Here is a 19,943-nt window from a genome sequence, read left to right as displayed (position 1 = left end):
GATTTTGGTCAATTGCTTGCAGAGAATTAATCAGTAGCTTCTGTTGATTTATCTCGATAACAAGTCATTCATCCAAGAGATGTATGACTGAGGCGTTAAGGCACACCCCAATCTTACAATAGGGGTATTAATTACAACGAGGATTATCTAAATGCTAATGGCCGCTCATTCTTGTTGTGTTGCATGTGGATGAAAACCTCGCGGGTATTCATGGCAGCCATTGTGGTCTCTGTTCCATACCGTACGACAGGTTTTGCAACTGAGTACAGCATGTATCGTCATCTGACTCTTCTCATTGACACCTGAGATCTCGCGTTTGTTCTCCACAGTTCGCGTCTTGCATTGTGGGCATATTTTGGATGTCAGATATTCATCCACATACACCAGCAGTACTTTCGTTTTCTAGAAACAGTCTCCACAGCTGAGAAATCTTGGTCGTCTCCATTTTCACATAAACTTATCTTCAAAGTACACACCTGCCTTTTCAATGCTTTTCGGAACTCTTTGGTGGGAACCGCCCTTTTCCTTTTCATTGTACTTGCAAATGCTCCGTTGCCGAAAGCGGTAATGATGCTAGTCTCATCAGTCTTGTCTTCCGGCGGCAAGGGCCTCCATTTCTTTTTTCGTAGAGCCTTCTTCATTTGCTTTTTGCACATTATCAGGTGAATACTTCTTGCTGCCTGTAGTGAGACATTTTGCCATCTCAGTAAAGGCATTCTGCTTCTTTATATAACACTTCATTTTTAATTTTATGAATCTAGGTAACAAAATATCAGACGAACGACGAATATAATTATGATTTTCTGTACAATACCGATTATCCTTGCCATAGAATTTACATATCGCGTCGTGTTTTGCAATTCGATATTCAGCAGATTCGTTGAATCTTTCCAAGGACGCTGTCTTGGCTGATGGTATGCTATCAATGATTTTCTTCGTTTGCGGGTCATGTTCGCCAACCTTATCCGGCTCTCAGCGGCCTTGTTGAATCCACACATGTCATAGTATTCCTTTGCGCTGACAGAACGAATACGACGACATTATCTGTAGAACTCATCTGCAGCAACGGAAATGTCCGTCAATCCCGGGTCAACACCCCATATAGTTGCTTCTTTCAAGAACTTGGAATTGATGTCAGCTGGTTCCAATGGAACTTTAGGAGGAGGTCGCTTTAGCTTCTTGAAAATAAATTCCACATCGTATCCGTCGGTTCTGATTTTATCCCTACCATTCGTTCGAGGAGCGTTAGTCTATTAGAGGATTCGAAAGAGGTATGACCAAATACCAGAAAAGGCTCGTGTCGGTGTCAAGAGATTCCAGAGTGCTGTGTCCGATCTTTGACGTAGAAAAGATTGAAAAATGCTTCGTGCAGATCGTCTGCCTTGTACGGTGAGCCGTTGCTCTTGGGTCCAATTTCGTACATAATCTTTGCAAACGCTTGATTGTTCAGTAGAACATGTCTCTTTTGTACCGTGTAAAGAGGTAGTATCGAAAATCGGCGTGCATCTTTGGGATCAGTGTATCTGGGTGGGTTGAAGCATCCCCTTTTCAGTTCATCTTGTGTTGTTGTTACGAAGTTCTGCAGCGCCTCCATGCTTTCTTCAGGCAGAGGTCTTGTAAATGACTTCGATAATTTTAGCGGTTCTTGTTTTCGGATAGAATCGTATACTGATTGTTTTAGGCTGTTGAAAAGCCTTTTGGAAAGATTCAAATTTGCTTTGCTGAGGATCTAGCGACGATACAGCGAGTAATCAATCCTTCAAATGAACACGTATATGTATAGTGACCTCACTGACTTGTCAGTGTACGAAGCCTTTTGATACGTAATCCTGCGGTTTTTCTTCCTTGATGAATATTTTTTGTTCCATGCATTGTAGGATTTGGTACATCCATGGGATATATTGCTCGGGGTTTGCATTAATAGTGGTGGCCGACACTGGAAACTTGATGCTGACTTTTAAGAAACTTTATAATCCTTTCAGAGAGCGCAGCCAGTTTATCGTAGTCCTTTATGAACTTGGGTATGTTGATCTCGTTGCCAGGTTCCATCTTCAGCACTGCGCAAACATGATCTGCCAAAGCCTTCTTCTCCGAAACCGTAGCAGTGATGAAGAATTCGTCGTTCTCGTCTGTGAGACGAACAAAGATGTACTCTTGGGTTTTCTTAACCATATTTGCGGTGATATGATTTCCGATGTTTTCTTCATATTCTTGTGCGGCTTGGCTGATTAGGGTCATGAAACCTTTGCTGCGGAAACGTTTTGCATCGAAGGCCGGAATTTGAGACTTAAAAGTCTTGAATGCAGTCTTGATCGATTCTGGTGCTTTACATCCTTGGCTGGCAATGGTCGTAAAAAGAGCATAGACCAATCATATAATATAGGTGGGGTTGGTTTCTTCTGTTCCAAAAGGGAGAGAAAAAAAGAAACTTGCGAACACTGAGCCAACGTATGTAATGTCTCGAAAATGCTCAATAGGTTTCTGGACTGCATTGACAAATCGTTCCTCTTTGCAAATATTCTTTAGCGTCGTCTTGATAATACTTGTGCGCTCAAGTTCAGTCGCATGTTGTCGCTTTGGTTTGTAAAACGAACATTTCTTGTTTGACGACCTCGAGTGATCAGTTCCTTTGCATGTCGGACAGACTCTCCTTTGGCCAGAGTCTTTTTTCTTTGCTTGTTTCTCCTCTTGCAATTTAGCTTTTTCCTCCTGCTTTCTGGCTCGTTTGGCTTTCGCAAGCTCGTACTTCATTTCGGCCTTGGACTTTTTGTTTGGTTTTCCTTATCACCAGTTTTAAGACAGCTATCATTTCTAAATACCAGGTCAGAGCATTACCTTTTGCGTCTTCCTCACTGATTTCGAGGGCTATTATTCTGTCAATACGATTCACAAAATTTTGCAGTTACTTGGTACACTACATTGATTGGCAGCTGATGATGACGACAGGAACTCGTCACCATTCTTTGTAGTATCTATGGCATTTCATCGAATCAGCAAGACTTGCTATCATCATTCCAAGGAATAATAAGCCTGTATAGAATACCTGTCACGTTATTTCTCTGTAGCTTCCTTGGTTTACGTTTACTTGTGGATGAGGATATCTGAAAGTCATCATCGTGGTTCTCAACTGCTGGAACGTGATCAAGAGTCAAGAATCTGTTTAAAAGCATCACCGTTAATTCATAGCAGACTTTGTAGCTTACCTCTTTTTCTTTTTGCTCCTCTAGTCCTGCGTACAACCGGTGATGGCTGAAAATTGTCGTCTTCGATGTCCATACTGCCTGCAACAGTAACTTCAAATTATAGTTAGTATGCTCCCTCGGCTGGAAGTTGAGCAGAGAGGAACGGCCATGTTATGCACGGAAATCCAGGTTTGGCTCTGACAGTGCATAACTGCTGTAAAGGAAGGAAGAGGAAAAACCTTATGCGCTGGAAATTTGACGGGGCCAACAACAACACGTAACCGCCCGCGTCATCTAGTGACTCTGTAAGCTAATTCGAGTACTGTTCATGGAAATCTATGTAGTTTCAACCGAAATATATCATTTTAATAATTTTTGGCAGCAGCCGGGCACATGGATAAGCAATTGAATCGAAGGTTAAATGCAAGTATCTGTTTGGATTCGCTGAAGTGTATCTTCTTGCTCTTTAAGTAAATATAAAGATCTCTGAAGAGAGATGCACTCGAGATGCATTCTCTTCCGGAAGGATGACTCTAGCTGTCACGTAAGATGCTTGTCCGATCTTTGTAGCCAAAATTCGACAGCGCAGTACCGTCGAATGCTCATCTATTGCGATCAGCACTTGCACAGTATATAAAATCAGAGTTTCCTGCTTATTCTGAGGATGCATAAGTTGATACATAGACGAGCTCAATTTATTCCGATTGGCACTCACATTTATTGACCGAACCAATCAAGCAAACTGCTCAGATAACGTTGATCGAGACTGAGTGTGAGCGTCTTCCTCCATTTGATACGCGTTCTTTGGATGACATGGTTTCCTCGGAAATAAGAGTAATAATATAAAAAAGCGCTCCTTTATCTGTTTTCGTTGCTAGTTTCTAGGAAGCTCTTTGACAGCTTCCAAATTTGCGAATTAGCAGTTTTGGAGGTATTAAACAAAACGATGTTCATTAGCTTACACGAGAATTTTGCTAAATACTGATTTCGTCAATTGTAGGCTGTTCCTCTACCTCAGATTGCTATTGTTGTTGCTGCTGCTGATATTCTTGCAGGCGGACGATGGCTCTGTCATGCCCTTTATAGACGTACTTGTACAAATACTTGACGGATCGAGCACTGAAGCAAATTTCCACGTTGATATGAGGGTTATACTTTAAAAGAACATATTTGTTAAAAGGTACAATCCCATTGACTAGTCATCGCAGGGAAGTTAGGGCACGGATGCGGCGGTGCAGTGTCTGTATTGTCTCGTCTGGATACATCACGTAGCCTTCTTTTGTAATAATTGTCTCCTCCTGGAAGCTCTTTGGAAAGCGTTTGCTGCATCTACCATTCTCCATACATGAAGCTTGGCGATTATAAGTGCCGCACGGTCTATGAAACATATGTTGCGAGACAGCTTCGTACAGCTCAGGTTCTTCCTGGCGATCTGGCAATTCTGCGCAAACAATGGTATCGATTTCTTCGATGGCCCCAAGTACTAACAATATGTGTGCATGGGTAACCACGTTTCTGGAATTCCGCAACATACACTGAGGCAATAACGGTACCAAATATCTTGTTAACCTTGAGGTTCTTCATTAAGCATCGAAGCTTTTCGTTAAACACTGTGCAGACGATATCAGGTCTATCAGATGCCACTTGTCCTGCGTGTAATGCTCGGGTTACTTCCGGCCAACGCGGGTTTCAAGTAAATGTAATGAATAGATTTGGTTTTCCACGTTGTCGAACAATTCCCATAGCGTCCTGAAATTGCTGATGCATATATCGCGGTCCAGCAATGAAAGTTGACGGCAATATTATTCGTCGTCCAATTTGTTTTGCATCAACATGGGCTCCATCAGCCTTGTAAACAGCGTCAGCTGCTCCGCGGTACAAATATGCACGCAACTGAGCTTGGTTTAAGCGTAAATATCGAAGACGTTGCGTTTCGAATTTTGCGTAGTTATCAACAATGTACTCATAAAAAAGTCGGCCAGCATACGTGCGATAGGAACTTCCTCGTATTTGGATCATAAAAGCTTAAAATTCACGGGTGATGACCCGACGTCTTCGTGGAGGAGTAGTTTCTGTCTCGTCCCCATCATGATCTTCAATTTCTTCTTCATCGTTGAGAGCTACATCTTCGGTAGCGTTCTCGTTATTATTTACATGATTATTATTATCTTCCATAGTATCTTCAACATTCGTATCCTCGTCTATGTCGGCATCAGAAAGTACAATGTTTGGATGCCAGCCAAGCTCTCCACGCGGAAAAAGTAATACATAGTGGAATGGGTCGTAGAACGAACGAATCTCATTGATGTGTCGTACTTCACAATCCTTCGTTAAATACATAACGTCATGGCGTGCAATGGCTCGTTCAGTATCTTGGTCTCCAGGAATTATAACGGCGACTTCTGCTGTTTCTGGGGCAGAGTATTGGCGGCCTTCGCGTCTGAATGCATCACGGCTGATACGGATATTCAAGTTCATTCCTGGTTAACGAAATAGGCGTTCGGCTGCTGACTGTAGAGCTCGAGCAAAAGGGTTAATATAAAAAAAAAAGCTGCTGTAATTCTTCTAAAAGGAGTAGATCAAGGTCATTGAAGATCGAAAGTCGGTGATGAACTTGGAATGTAGGATCATGAATTATGTTTGAGAGAATACAGGGCTTTGCCCAGGTGCTGGGAGGATGGAGTCAATCTGATGACATATTCTACCGCATACTCGTAGACAATACGTGTCTGTTCCATTACGCTGTGCGACAGAATTATTAACATCCATACCAATAAACGAAAAGGCCAGTACGTTGTTGTAAGCTCTTATTTGATCTCTGAAATTTCTTCCTGCCAATGTATCCTCTGTTAGGAATCTTTGAAGCAATGCTGATGGTGGTTGGGGTATAGGCAAAGATGCCAACTTTCCATTCCCGCAGCATAGAACGAAGATTGGACTCCTTCTACTGCCAGAGGATCGTACCCAGAGCCAGAGAAGAGCACCACAATGTGAACAAATTCTTCTTTCGTCTGGCAGTATATGGGTATGGTCGTGGACATCAGCTCCTGTTATATGACCAATCCTGAATTGTGGAGCGCGTGCAATATGATACGATCTTGGAAGCTTTCGGTTTTTTAAAGCGTTTGAAGAATGACCTCGTCTGGCGTCCACGAAACCAAGTACACAGGGGAACACCGGGAATATACATTGCTTAATTCTCGCAGCACTTACTGTTGTGCAGTAGCAGTATTTATATCATTTCTATACATATGTATATGTATATTGCTTTCAGGTTGTTGACAAAGATCAGAATTTTCAGACACAAATTGAAATTCTGGTCCCGGCAATTGTTCATGCTCAAACGTGAACTGAAGCTCTCTTCTCGACTGTTGAAGTTGCTGACGGTTTTCGGCTACGAATCGAATTTGACGTTGATACGTATTTCCAGGAATCTTAACAGAAAGAGATTGAGAAGTTATTCTCGGTTGTTGAAGATGCTCAGGATTTTCAGATATAAATCGAACATCTGTTGTCGAGCGTTGACCATTACTGTTGTTTTTTAAAATTTCAATTGACCTATTGGAGGGGCACAATCGGCTGGCTCGTCGAACACGGTCGATTCCTCCGCAGCGACTACAGCATTGTGGCATTTTCTTTGGAAACTGGCTCGCGCAGAAGACAGATATAAAGAAGAAGATACCGCTCCAGTCTATGGACGTTTTCCACTTCGCTGGCTTTTATAGCAGTTGAACATCAGTACAGAAACTCCTGGAAAAATAATACCAATGTCTGTTGACATTTCTGGATTTTAGCAGCAAAAGAGGAATCGTCTGATAAAACAGGAAGTCGTACAAAACGCTGTTTCTTTAGTGCACAAGTGCTTTAACGGTCGCTGCGCTCGTCCCCCTAACCGAAAAGGTTTTCAGTGAGATCCGCATTAAATGATAACCTCGCTTGGCCTTCATAAACCTCCATTCTCCGGCGGTTTTGCATCCGCTTCGCTACTGCAAATAATGCACCGTCGAATTTCCGGTTTATTCGGACCGGCGCTCGATGGAATATATTCTTGATTTGCTGTTGGCCTTCCTGCGTCGCCGTGCACATACGCATTTTCGGCTTGGTCCATAACAGTAGTGTTCACCTCTATATCTTCTGAACGTGTTGGACCGCTCCTCGTCGCGATGCGCTTCGCGCAAAGGCACTGGGGACTTTGGGAATACAGATGCTGAACACCTTTCAAAGTCGAATTCCTCAGATTGGTGTCTGTTCTGTCTGCCAAACTCCAAAAGTGAACATTAATTTTGTAGCCCATATCCTGTTATACACTCTTCCATCCAAGGCATGTGGAAGGTGTAAAAAGTAATTAACTGTAGTTTTCCATAAAAAATCGGCCCTCCTCCCACTCTAAATCGCTACAACCTCCAGAAAAAAATGCTTCCACAGCGACTTTTTGGAAAAACAGGAGGAAAACCATTCTCGAGTCTAGCCAGATTAGTGTTTACGACTCAAAGAGGAAATGGATTACTTAAAGAGGGCGTCCAAAAAAGGCAGGTCAAGTGGTCATTTTTTTTTACTAAGAGAGCTGCTTTTTTTATTTAGTGATAAGAAGAGAGATAAAGGAAGACTGATAAATCCTTTTCACTCATACGCACAGTTACACGTACATCCATACCCATTAAATTGATAGCTTAAAAATAGTCCATCATCTAGCCCTCATCATCATATCTCTTTCGTTTCCTGGTACACCCGTCGTTGTTCACAGCCGGCAAAGTATTTCCGTAGAAATGCACATGTTAAACACTGAATCACTGAAGATCAAAGACGATGCATGGCGACACTACCCCGCAGTTCTTTATATAAGCAAATTGACAAGTAGTGTACAAAACCAAAATGCCACATGACACTGCCGTTTAACGGTAAGACTTTTGGTAGCGAGCGCGAGCACCCGGGCCGCCGAACTGTAAAGATAGATACGTATGAGTATTGCATTCCCTCGATGTAGCTATCATTGTTACCGACCTTCTTGGGTTCGCAGCGACGGGGATCGGCGACAAGGAGAGTACGGTCGTATTGGACAAGGGCCTCCTTGATCTCCTTCTTGGAGGCTTCGTCAACGTACTTTTGGTAGAAAGCGACGATAGCCTTGGCAAGAGCCTGGCGGAGAGCGTAAATCTGGGAGACTTGACCTGGAAACGAGTGTACATGGTTGGCTCTCTGTATCATTCCAAATATCGTATTCTTCCTGTATACTCACCACCACCGCTGACACGAAGGCGGATATCGACGTTGGAGAAGCGTTCTTCACCAAGGAGAAGGATGACTTCGTAGACCTTGAACTTGAGAATCTCAGGTTCCAAGAGCTCAAGAGGAGAGCCGTTTACGCGGATGAGACCACGTCCACGTTTGCAGTGAGCAACAGCGGTAGCGGTTTTCTGTGCAGATATGGCTTGGGTTAGCAAATTGTTGAGCAATGCCCCAGTGTGTCATTTTCGCCCATTCGTTCATGACCGCCCATTTGCTGAAACGAGTCTGCTCCTCCAAAGGTTGTCTCTTTCGATTTCATCGACATCCATCATCGCTTGCATTCATCCATCCATTCTTTCATTCATTCATCGATGTATTACGCACCTTGCGACCAAAAGTCTGCACAGCTTCCATAATTGACGAAAAAGAGAAAGACCTGGCGCTTGCGAGCTTAGCTTGGTTATTGGCGGGCGCCCGCCCAGCGGGGACCCACCCAGGATGGTTCCGCCGCTTCAACCCTGACATGTAAAGTGGCTTGTCTGACCCTGTCTCTCTTCCTCCTGAATTAAAATATATGTTCACCACAGTAAGTTGCAAGCATCTAGACCGAGCTCTCCGTTAGCCATTGTCTGAAACTGTTATTGTAACAGCGTCGCTCGCTTCTGTTGTTGCCAAGACGATTGGCAACCACGAATCATTCCACCCGCGCTTCCATGTACGTCTATATACGACCAAACTAGGATGTTTGCTATCCGCCATTCTAACTCGAGTGTATACTGCAGCTCAACGGCACAAACTTTAGAAGCAAAGACCGAGGATAATGATAAATTGGATCTTCCATTGGTAGAAACCAAGAGCATAAGCGACGTATTTGAAGGTATTATCTCGCATATGCAAGTTGATCTTTTTCTTTTTGGGGAAAAGTTAAAAATGGATAAACGTTCGTTTAGAACCCAAACGATTAGAACCAACACACGGCATTCCTGTATGCAATCTGCACCTTCGAGGATACCTCCCACAACAACTTGACTTTTACGCCGACTTTGCACAGCGCGCTGCATATCACCTTGGCATGCCATGCTCAGGCATCGTTCGATTACCGACACAAACCTCCCGCTGGACAGTCATCAAGTCTCCCTTCGTTCACAAAAAGTCCCAGGAGAACTTTGAACGCAAAACGCACAAACGACTATTGCAGATTAAGGATGCCCACCCAGACGTTGTACAGCGCTGGTTACGGTATCTCACAATGAATGCTCCCGCTGGTATCGGTTTGCGCGCCACTACATGGGAATATGAAGCTTTGAACGCAAAAGAATCTACCAAGCAGCAATAATAAAGTGTAATTTTTCTCCACATTGTTGACCAACCTACCGCGCTGCAATTTAAAAAAGGGCTATCTGCATGTTTACAGGGAAAGAAAAGGGTTGGTTTGGATAATTTGCATTGCATGAGTATTTAACCCTTTTTAAGCTCTTTGTGGGGAGTACAGTGGTCATACAGCGTTTGTAAAACCATATAGTTGCCAGTCAAAACCCATAGCAAAATTGTGATCCAAGCAAAGTTTGGATTTGCTTGTTCAGTGAAAAGGCATATTAAACGAAAATCAGTCGACTTTTGCTATTGCAGACTGTGCAACAAGAAGAAAAAAGCGCCGGCTTGTGGGCACGTGTGGACACGACAACATCACGCGTTTCAAGGTGTCGTGCGAAAGTATCCTAAAAAATCAAATCTATGAATCCGCTGCATGCAACAAAGCCCTGTTCTTTCACACAAAAGTTGGTTTCCATTTACAGTTGCACTCAATGTCGTCTTCAGCCTCTTCTTTGGGGCCCACAATGCACCACTTTGGTGGTGCATCCTTGTCATACTCAACCGCGTTTCCGCCATTGCAGTCTTTTCCTTGGAAAGCTACTCACACGAGAAGGTCTTCCCACCATGGAACGTCATCGAGCTCAATGCAGCATTCATTGGCTCCGCCGAAGTACCCGACGTACTTGAAGCAGACGCTTTATGCCGACTTGGCCGTGGAACAATACAATTATTTTCAAAGCCGTCGCTCGTTTTTTCCGACAGAGCGACCGTGCAGCAGCACCAGCAGCAGCCATAACTCTAGTTTGACAAGCTCGCTTGTTCGTTCTCACAGTCAGTCGCCCCACTCTGCCGAGCTCGACAGTCTTGACCTCCGCTTGCCAACCTGCTGGAACCAAAAAGACAAGTCCCGTTTCATAGAAATCGGCCGAAACGCCCTTGATTTATCTTACACTGGTAACAAACGGACGCAGTATGCGACTAGTCACACCTTGGTTGACCTCCTTTCTCACAGGTCCCGGAAAATCTGAAGCAGATGCTGCGTCCGTTAGAGCAAATTTTCCCATGCGCCCGCAATGTGGCATATACTACTTTGAGATGCATGTTCTTTCGAAAGGGAGCGATGGATATATTGGAATTGGTTTTTGTGGCGGCGAAAATAAGCTTGAGCGCTTGCCAGGTAATGAGCAAACTGTTTGCCAGTCGGCCATCTCCCGTATCCGCCTGTTGTAACAATACTTCCGACTATTAACAGGCTGGGATGTCGGTTCCTGGGGATATCACGGCGACGACGGCAATGCATTTGCAGGTTCCGGCACCGGCCGACACTACGGCCCTTGCTTCACAACAGGCGATGTGATCGGTTGTGGCGTGAACTTTGCTGAAAGCACTGCTTTTTACACCAAGAACGGCACACTGCTTGGAGACGCGTTCGATGATATCCCGCGCGACACCGAATTGTACCCGTGTGTTGGCCTACGCACGCCTGGCGAGCGCGTTACTGTGAATTTTGGACAAGAATCATTTCTATTCGACATCACGCAATATATAAAGGTAACGTGACTTCATTGAGCATGCTTGGGAAAAAAAATCGAAAGCTTAAACGCAAGCCGGTCAGGATTACAAGACCAAACTTTGGGATGATATTGGTCAAACTCGAGCAGCAAGTGCGACCAGACCTGCGCTGCAACCCACACCGCAAAGCCAGTTGAACCAGCTTATCCTATCTTATCTTATCCATCATGGCTACATGTCCACAGCCAAAGCTGTTATCAAAGACTCTAATCAGTTGTGCGAGGAGGAGATTTCTTTGGAGAAAGCCCAAGTTGGACTTTACGGTCCAAATATCCAGAAAGCCGAGAAGGATATGCTGAATCGCCAAAGTAAGTTGTGTCGAAAAAGAAAATCCCATCAATGGCAAAATAATCTCACAGTTGCCTGACAAACAGATATTCGCAAAGCTGTCATTGCTGGCGACATTGAAACTGCAATCAGTCTCACGAACGAGCTTTTTCCTGGACTTTTGGATGACATGGAAATCGGCAGAGACGTTTTGTTCGAATTGAAATGCCAGAAATTCGTCGAAATGATGCGAGATTACGTGAATAAAGAGGGATCAAGAAAGGATACGGAGTTATCTGATGAAGACCACTGCAGTGTCAACAGTGGAAGACAGTCCATCTGCTACGAAGAAGAGCACGATGCCGACGAAAATTCGATCCACAGCACGGGCCGGCGTCGCTCCGTCGGTTCCGGCTGTGCTACCACACCCTCAATGCACGTTCCAGGTGCTAACAGGCAACGCCGACTCAGCTACGCGGCTATTGCAGCCTCTGCTTCACCAAACAATCACAGCAACGGTTTTCTGGCATTCTCCGCGTCCCCCACAGCTGTCGACAACCATTTTGATCAAGACGAGGAACTTGCCCCACACAGCGGCTCCACCCGCCGCCATCGCCGAGCTTCCACAAGGCGGAGCAGCACTTGTAGCAGTCTTTTCAGTGTTAGCAGCAACAATGCACCCCTCAGTCAGGAAACGACGCTCGAGGAGACGTTATTTGATGAAGACCTCGAGGAAGATTCGTCGTCCAGTCATATGAGAAAGATCATGAAGTATGGTCAGCAACTTCAGGATGAATATCGTAACGATGAACGGCCAAAAATAAGGTCCCGCCTCGTGGCAAGTACAATTCGATACATCCACAATCCCAGCGAGTCACTGACCTATGTATACAGGAAATATTTTCCTTGTTAGCTTATCACGATGTATACGAGAGTCCCACAGCGCATCTGCTTGACAAGTCGTGTCGGGACGATCTCGCGACAGCGCTTAACACTGCTGTCCTCAGTAAGTTGTCTTGTGAATAGATGATCGTATTAATCAGGCTAACAATGGTCTTTTTTTCCTTTTTGCAAAGATCATCAAAAGCAACCTCAAATGCCGCCATTGGAACGCATATACAGACAAGCTATTCTTGCAAACAAAGAGCTGGTGCTAGCCGGTCACGGAAAAGCAGCCGTGATCAACATCCAAGAACAATGCTGCAAAAATGCGGCTAGAAAAGATACAATTTCTCCTGCATACAAACCATAAGCGTAAATACGCTCGATATCCGTCACTCCCCTCTCCTAACCTACTTGTTCTTCTGCAGTGCGTAAATAAACCATTTTCACAAAATTTTAATGTAGATTATAATACAAAATGTCGGGACAATTACTACGTTGATGAATATCTGCAAATACAGTACAATAAAGATATGATGAAAATCGGCAAAATGCGTTTGAAAGGTCAAAAATGTTGTTAAAAGCCGGTTGCATCGGTTGTTCTGGGTGCCTCCATGCCTTCGGGCCATGTTCCGTCCTCTTTCCATCCTTCCACAAGGACTTTGACCTACAATATAGATGGATTGATAACCCTATCGCTTTTAATAATTTCGATTCATTCAATCTTACAATAAAGGATAATGGAATCGGTTTGTTCAGCGGCTTCCGAGAGACGACAAGCGAATTGTAGATACCCAAGTGTTGCTTCCGATCCTGAATATTCTCATTAAGCCAAGCACTTAGTGATTGCGAGCTTGTCACTGGTGGCTGTTGAGGTCTCGCTTCTCTCCAAGCTTTCCTCCGAGCATGCCAAAGCGCTTCTCCATTCTGGGGAGTGGAGGCCATGACGCTCGAGCTGTCTTTTTTCCTGTACCCCCAACGGACCTTGCAAAAGTCCCTGCAAGCCACACTTAGAACACTGTCTCAGGTAGACAGACGCAGGATCGCTCCCATACTTACTGCATCCTTTCGCAACGCTTACGCGCCCAGTCTAAATGATATGTCCATACAGTTGAGCGGGTCATGTTTTCGCTCGCTGCAACAGACGGGCCATCGGACGACGCTGCCGTTTGCGTCTCGATTCATAAACACGTTGCGAGCACGGCGGGATATACACCTCCACAGATACCACCCGCTTCTATTTACATGCACTCGACACAGGCCACCTTTCCAATCACTACCACCACCTTCCCAGCCGTACGCAACCGCTGCCTTGCGCACAACAGCTCCTCCTACTTCTCCGGACACACGATTGACAACCACCGAAGCCGAGGCTCAATTCTTAACAAGCTTGCAAGATATCCACCTCGCAGGTGCAGCCTGGAATGCATACACACTCATGCCCCTTCCGAGCAAACAAAATATGCACATTCAAAAGTACGAGCAGTTCATGTCTACGCTGTATACTCTCGCTCGGTCAAAACGAAGGTCCGTGCAGTGGCGAAGATTGCGGCAAATCTACGAAGATATCAAGCAACTCGGCATTCCACGCACAAAACCCGTCATGCTCATGGCCATGGCCGCCTACGGACGAACAGGCAGTTTTGAGCAAGCTGAAATGTTATTTAAAGAACTAAAACAGCAAGACCTTGCAGATGGAGAAGTTTATCAGCATATGATACGATCGGCACTGGATTGCAACGTACTACAACCGGCATTTGCGACGCTCGAGGAAGGGATAGCTGAGCACCAGCTTCAGGGAGAAAGTCTCTATCGATGCATTGATCACTTTGTACGCGTCAGCTGCAGCAAGAACAATGTGCCTTACGCTATGCGTGCAGTACGCAAGATTTTGTCTTTGGAACCTGTGGACCAAATGTTTACACCGTTGCTGCAGAGCATGGCAAATGACATTTGTAAATCCTACATTTATGCAATGAAGAAATGCGATTTTGGATCTGGGGTGGATATGGAGATCACCGCATCTTCAGCGTCTTGGGAGATATTTGCCAACGAATATGTTAAACGGATCGCCTGGGACAGTCGTCAAAAGATATTTACATCACGATACCTCGGTGATCTCTTTGAATTGTTGATTAAGGCATATCCAAGCATAGCACCAACCGCCACCATGTGCGATACTGTGCTCAGAGCTGTTGCCCAAACCCGCGATCGTGATTTTGCGAAGCAGATACTCATATACATGAAGCAACACGGTATCCAGCCGACCAGAGCTACCGTGCAGGTCTTGCAGCAGTCGTTTGTAGCAAATACACCAGCGCCATCCTGTACAGATTTGGATGGTATGGATGAATGGGCGGTAGTACGCAAAATGGTGCAGGATCATCAATTCGATCGGGCATTCTTGTTCCTCAAGTCTTCTGGCTACTACGACAAAGCACTTAAGAAGCAGGCGGAAGGAAACGAAGCACTGAATATTGCATTGGAACCTTTTGCAACTATTCTGGAGAGTCTGCTGCAGCATGGACATTGGAACAAATGTGTCCAACTTTACAAGACATGGGAGAAGGATACAATTTCTCGAGTGCTGGACACAAACCGACGGATACCCTTGGCAGCTTTAGCGGCTCGCATCTCCCGTGGCGATTTTCCTGGTCTCCGGCACATGGTGCAGAATATGCGAATAGAGATGACACGCAAAAGCATTCTACGTGTTACATTATCGGTGCTAAATCTCAAAAGAGAAAATGTCAAGCTTGTCCCTGGGCATCTAGCTGTCAGGGGAATGCAGACAATGGAAGACGCACTAGGTATTCGGGTGGGACTGAAAGGCATAGCACGGGTTATTGAAAAGCTTGGTGAACGCGGTGACATTAACATTGCATACAAACTTTATCTATCGACAATCTCGGCTGTGCGCTCTGGTATTTTTCCAGCAACAAAGACAATGAGCGGTATCCACCGGATCTTCATTGAAGCTGCAATCGCCAACAACGATATGTCCAAAGTCGAGGAAGCATGGCTGAATATGGTTCGACGATCGCATCTACCTAGTTGCCAACGGAAAACTGGACGGCCTGAACTAGCAGCCTACAATATGCTCCTCAACTGCTATGCTTCGCGTTATCCGACACCTCACTTGGCAAAACTGACACGTATTTTCCAGCGCTTGCTCACAGATGGGCACACACCGAACAATGTCACATACAATATTATTATCAAGGCATTTGTATATAATAAGAATCCTGAAGCGGCCTACAGTACATTTAGACGTATGGTCGAGGCCGGGGTCATGCCAGACAACTACACTGTCAATACAATGTTGCAAGGCTGGGTGGCTCAAGGCGAATGGGGACGCACTGTAAATTTCATCAAGGCTCTCAAGAAGAGCAATATTCAAGTAGAACTGGATGTAACTGCATTCAACTTGCTGGTTCAAGGTTTCCTTCATCTCGACCACCGAAAATTATCACATTTGCGGATGCTCAAGCTTCAAGGCGATTTTGCAACCGCGAAGCAGCTGACAAGACGCTGGACACAGCATGGTCCCTATCCACTATCGAGTGGAATGTTGTGGGATATCTTCGAATCCGCCATTGGTCTAAAACCTTCAGATGTCCTGCGGGGGCACGCGTTGCTTTCAGAGCAAGAGCAGCTGCGAATACTCCAGTACACTCAAAGCGGTGAATACCAAGACTTGTGGGACACTCTAATTAAGCTGACGGAAAAGCCAACCAGCAAACACGCTTCCTCGTTCATCAATATGTTTGCTCCTTGCGCTGGAAACTCCATGAAGCCAGATGATATTACTTTTAAATTATTTATCAAAGCGTTTCTCTGTGCCGGGAATATGGAGGCAGCCTCTGCTATACATCATTACCTGATGACTCACGTCTCATGATACCATCATAACCCATAGTAATAGAAAAAATGATGACTTGTAAATAAACTAACATGGACTTTGCCTTTCACATACTTATGAGTGAAGACCACAGTTTTAAAGAGCTCAGAGTCTTATCCTTATGAGTGCTAGTCAGCGTACTTGTCTGTATATTCTTTCCACAAAGTAATTTGATCCTCCAATGAAAATTGATGTCGAATTCTTGCAGGTGTGAATTGCGTCCTCCTTGTTAAGTCTGCCTTCCATGTTAACATGAAGCGCAGTATGACCTGGTCAAAGGAAGGCTCGCCTGCAATTGTCACAGTGGCCAAAACACGAGCGCAGACGACCATGATCTTGGGCGCGATCTCTGATCAAGTGCAGCCTGAGGCTTCCACAGCCGTCAGCCAGGAAGAGAAAGCGAGGAGTTTATGCTGAACTTACGAGCACAGGAACAGTAACTGGACCTTAGCTTTTTGGGGGCGACAATGGAAAAGATGGATAAGTATCCACACATGAAGGGCTACTACTTTGTAATGGATAATGTTCCCATCCAATACGTCTAGCGACATAGCTAAGTACATCAGATCCCGCGAAAGCAGCAAAATGGAAGAAGGGCTTGTTTGACATCATGAAAAGCAAAGTTATCTCGAAGGTCTTCCTGTGTGCTTCGTGTCAGGTTAGTCATGTACACGAATGCCACATGGATTCTTATCTTACAGCATCCTGTAGACGGTCAGCGATGCCTATGCTGCTGCGACCGAGCTCGCAGTAGTCCATGACAACCGCAGGACGGGTTGAGAGGATGGATACTGCTGCACAAGCCAACAAGCGCCAGCGAACCTCAGGCAACATAGTCAGTCCAAAGCGAAAAACTCCTCTCCAGCCATCAGACTTAGAAAAGTTGGCGCCGGCTGCGGTGTTGGAGCGCCTTGCTGCGTAAAAGCAAGTCGTCTTCCCATATCACTCAACTTTTATTCATAGAATGAGCAGCGGTCCTGATAAAATGATGAACTTGACTACAACATCGGTGACCAGACGCTTAATACCTGCGCTGAAAGCTGCATGTGATCAGCTGTCCCTCAAACTCGACTACGTCGCGACAGAAAACGAGCTCCAGGTGTTGCGACAGGTCGCTGAGTCTAAGGGACCGAATGACATCCGAGAAATCATTAAGGACCTCTACGCCGAAGCGGATATCGAGAAGGACATCCATGGCACGATGGATTACATAAGGACAGTGCTCAACACCATGAAAGTACAATCATGTCGCTTATATTTGCTTATCTTTTTGCTCAAACATAGAGTAGGGAGCGACTGTGGAGGTCCAAACGGCTCTTACAGGTCCATCGCGAAGACTGGTGTATGATTAACCTGTACGCATCATTGCTGAATCCGATTTCTCTTGGACCAGCGCTATATTTTGAAGTGGTATGTAAATGCACAAGAGACACATGCACAAAAATAACATATGTGACGGATGATCCAAAGGTCAGAGTGCAATGCGAAATTAGTCCGAGAGATGAATACTATGGGGGAGATCTCCGAAACGCAGTCGAAGATTAATGTCGATGCCATAATTGAGGCTGGAGGCATCCAGAATCAAAAAGCTTGTGCCTATTCCTTCAAATTCGACCCGCTCTTCGGTCGATTACTGAAATACCATAGTGACGGTGCCAAGTACTTTTGGCCACTACCAGGACGTGGCAAAGGTACTCCTGAGAATCATCAGCCTTAAGTTAAAAAAAATTATAGATTTACTTATTTCTCTAACAAAATTGACAGCGGGTGATCGAAATGGACCAAGCGAAGTTCGAAGCGATGGTGCACGCTGGCCATCTGGATCGGACTGTTTATATGTCTCGCTCACCCGTACACAATACCTGCCGAGGAAGAGCATGAGGAGGAGGAACGTGCGGATAAATCATAATTACTCGACGGTGATGCAGCAAACCGCATTGAAACCTATGCCGGACAGATGGTCGATGAAGTTGGATACGGCGAGGGTATGTTGTCAAGAAGCGACTGGCAAGAGTTAATTGTTCCTGCGAACGGATTTAAGAGAGACGTTTGTTGATTGGGCCACAAGCCAACCCATCTGCATTATTATAGTGTTGGAACCAATGCCAAGAGCATTCATGTAAATGTAGCAGTCTTGCATCGCAAAGCTCTTCTGTTGTTCCATCTAGTCTTGATTAAAATTGACGAGTCGCTTTTCCAGTTCTCAAAATAGGGTGAAAGTCTGCAAACCGAGCTTAAAGCGAACCAAAAATAATACGGGAAATTCTTGCGAGTAAAGCATGATAATGTACGTAGTCATTTACAAAGACATTCAAACAAAAGTTGTGTGAAGATGCACTTGGAATGCACCATCCATGATTGGTGGAGGATGGAAAATGGGACGCATGAGCAAAGCTCTACCTTCGCCTTGAGAATTACCCATATCACCTCTATCTGGTCGACCTCACTCCAAATTATCATATATTACCGATCAGGAGCAGCTACCCTTTCTCCTCATCCTATAATAGTACGGGTAAGAGTCTCAAAGGACCTACATTGCCTACTACTACATCGTTACAAGACAACCGAATATCACACAGAAATACACAGATTGTTCACGAGGATATCTCCCTGCATATTCCTAAGAACTATACCCGATCGAGCAGTTTTGGTCCGTAGTGAAGAGAGCTGTAAGCTATTAGACAACGAGACGCTCATGGCCAGGGTTGCTGAAACTTATGCCAGCCTGCTTCTTAGCGACATTAAAGGATTTGCCAATAAAGAGCCTATAGAGACCGTGTTTCGATTGACCTGCTCGTATTTTCCTTTATGGTGACATTACTGCTCTCAATAAATGAGTCGAATCCTGTGGCATGTGCGACTTTGGTTTTTCATAGGACGACCATACCGCTCTCGAAAAGCGACTTACATTTCGTAGAGAGCGTTGAGAAATGTGGGACGTCGCTAGAACTAAAACCAGTAAAGCTCCATTTTTTAGCTCAGCGCATTTTTTCTGCTGTAAAGACAACGTTGCCACCAAAGTTACCCATAGATCTACAGATACAGTGCTCCAAATGCTGCGAAACACTAGATTATTTCAGAGTTCACGACACTTGACGAAATGTGCAATGTTGCAACGTCCAGTGGCAAGAGCAACAATGTTGGCGAGACGATTTATCCAACCAATTGCAGCAGTGCAGCAGCAACAACAGCAACGCACTTTGCATGCCTTCCAACCACTGCGGAGGAGCCAAGAAGCACAAGAGGAGGAACCGGTCGATCCAAAGCACCAACTACTTATTGGATTCACCTGCGAGGTGTGCAAGGACCGGTCACATCATATCATGTCTAAACTTGCATACACCAAAGGCGTCGTCTTGATAGAATGTCCAGGGTGCAAGAACCGGCACCTTATTGCGGATAATCTGGGCTGGTTCCGGGACCAGCGAACAACCGTCGAGGATCTCGTCAAGGAGAAAGGCGAGGCGGTACGGAAGGTCATTGTCGATGGACAGGGACAAGAACATATCAGCAATTTGATGGAATGGCTGCCTGATGAACTCAACAACAGCACGAGTGGGAAAAAGAGTGAATAAATATTCCCTCCCCCTTCTGATAGA

The 19,943-nt window shown here is 45.1% G+C and overlaps 10 protein-coding genes across 10 annotated transcripts; 6 read left to right on the top strand and 4 right to left on the bottom strand.

Moving 5' to 3' along the window:
* Positions 1 to 1,040: 1,040 nt before the first annotated feature.
* VTP01DRAFT_1256 (uncharacterized protein) lies at positions 1,041 to 2,751 on the bottom strand (the record flags this gene model as incomplete). The annotated part of the gene is made up of 4 exons (XM_069379586.1): positions 1,041 to 1,250; positions 1,343 to 1,694; positions 1,967 to 2,324; positions 2,430 to 2,751. 4 exons carry the CDS (start codon positions 2,749 to 2,751, stop codon positions 1,041 to 1,043), a joined length of 1,242 nt encoding a protein of 413 aa, XP_069238664.1.
* A 1,453-nt stretch (positions 2,752 to 4,204) lies between these two features.
* Positions 4,205 to 5,660, bottom strand: VTP01DRAFT_1255 (uncharacterized protein; the record flags this gene model as incomplete). The annotated part of the gene is made up of 4 exons (XM_069379585.1): positions 4,205 to 4,377; positions 4,516 to 4,623; positions 4,691 to 4,831; positions 5,219 to 5,660. 4 exons carry the CDS (start codon positions 5,658 to 5,660, stop codon positions 4,205 to 4,207), a joined length of 864 nt encoding a protein of 287 aa, XP_069238663.1.
* Positions 5,661 to 8,074: 2,414 nt separating this feature from the next.
* VTP01DRAFT_1254 (40S ribosomal protein uS9) lies at positions 8,075 to 8,822 on the bottom strand (the record flags this gene model as incomplete). Its single annotated transcript, XM_069379584.1, has 4 exons — positions 8,075 to 8,122; positions 8,184 to 8,350; positions 8,419 to 8,596; positions 8,793 to 8,822. The coding sequence occupies 4 exons, from the start codon at positions 8,820 to 8,822 to the stop codon at positions 8,075 to 8,077; spliced, it is 423 nt and encodes a 140-aa protein (XP_069238662.1).
* Positions 8,823 to 8,982: 160 nt separating this feature from the next.
* On the top strand, positions 8,983 to 9,744 carry VTP01DRAFT_1253 (mitochondrial 37S ribosomal protein uS10m; the record flags this gene model as incomplete). Its single annotated transcript, XM_069379583.1, has 4 exons — positions 8,983 to 8,994; positions 9,059 to 9,123; positions 9,191 to 9,285; positions 9,359 to 9,744. 4 exons carry the CDS (start codon positions 8,983 to 8,985, stop codon positions 9,742 to 9,744), a joined length of 558 nt encoding a protein of 185 aa, XP_069238661.1.
* Positions 9,745 to 10,213: 469 nt separating this feature from the next.
* On the top strand, positions 10,214 to 12,813 carry VTP01DRAFT_1252 (uncharacterized protein; the record flags this gene model as incomplete). The annotated part of the gene is made up of 7 exons (XM_069379582.1): positions 10,214 to 10,676; positions 10,735 to 10,899; positions 10,975 to 11,273; positions 11,338 to 11,602; positions 11,669 to 12,399; positions 12,456 to 12,567; positions 12,638 to 12,813. The coding sequence occupies 7 exons, from the start codon at positions 10,214 to 10,216 to the stop codon at positions 12,811 to 12,813; spliced, it is 2,211 nt and encodes a 736-aa protein (XP_069238660.1).
* A 207-nt stretch (positions 12,814 to 13,020) lies between these two features.
* VTP01DRAFT_1251 (uncharacterized protein) lies at positions 13,021 to 13,388 on the bottom strand (the record flags this gene model as incomplete). The annotated part of the gene is made up of 2 exons (XM_069379581.1): positions 13,021 to 13,110; positions 13,173 to 13,388. 2 exons carry the CDS (start codon positions 13,386 to 13,388, stop codon positions 13,021 to 13,023), a joined length of 306 nt encoding a protein of 101 aa, XP_069238659.1.
* Positions 13,389 to 13,542: 154 nt separating this feature from the next.
* Positions 13,543 to 16,344, top strand: VTP01DRAFT_1250 (uncharacterized protein; the record flags this gene model as incomplete). The annotated part of the gene is made up of 1 exon (XM_069379580.1): positions 13,543 to 16,344. The coding sequence occupies one exon, from the start codon at positions 13,543 to 13,545 to the stop codon at positions 16,342 to 16,344; it is 2,802 nt and encodes a 933-aa protein (XP_069238658.1).
* A 252-nt stretch (positions 16,345 to 16,596) lies between these two features.
* VTP01DRAFT_1249 (uncharacterized protein) lies at positions 16,597 to 17,124 on the top strand (the record flags this gene model as incomplete). Its single annotated transcript, XM_069379578.1, has 3 exons — positions 16,597 to 16,750; positions 16,923 to 17,002; positions 17,056 to 17,124. 3 exons carry the CDS (start codon positions 16,597 to 16,599, stop codon positions 17,122 to 17,124), a joined length of 303 nt encoding a protein of 100 aa, XP_069238657.1.
* A 184-nt stretch (positions 17,125 to 17,308) lies between these two features.
* VTP01DRAFT_1248 (uncharacterized protein) lies at positions 17,309 to 18,556 on the top strand (the record flags this gene model as incomplete). Its single annotated transcript, XM_069379577.1, has 6 exons — positions 17,309 to 17,581; positions 17,634 to 17,684; positions 17,738 to 17,754; positions 17,815 to 18,035; positions 18,109 to 18,329; positions 18,413 to 18,556. 6 exons carry the CDS (start codon positions 17,309 to 17,311, stop codon positions 18,554 to 18,556), a joined length of 927 nt encoding a protein of 308 aa, XP_069238656.1.
* An 841-nt stretch (positions 18,557 to 19,397) lies between these two features.
* VTP01DRAFT_1247 (uncharacterized protein) lies at positions 19,398 to 19,919 on the top strand (the record flags this gene model as incomplete). Its single annotated transcript, XM_069379576.1, has 1 exon — positions 19,398 to 19,919. One exon carries the CDS (start codon positions 19,398 to 19,400, stop codon positions 19,917 to 19,919), a length of 522 nt encoding a protein of 173 aa, XP_069238655.1.
* Between the last annotated feature and the right edge of the window lie 24 nt (positions 19,920 to 19,943).

The sequence above is a fragment of the Rhizomucor pusillus genome (assembly GCF_041956525.1).
Source record: "Rhizomucor pusillus strain CBS 183.67 unplaced genomic scaffold VTP01scaffold_10, whole genome shotgun sequence".
Lineage (NCBI taxonomy): Eukaryota > Fungi > Mucoromycota > Mucoromycetes > Mucorales > Lichtheimiaceae > Rhizomucor > Rhizomucor pusillus.
Note: the sequence above shows the minus strand (reverse complement) of the source record. Positions and strands in the feature narration are given on the sequence as shown.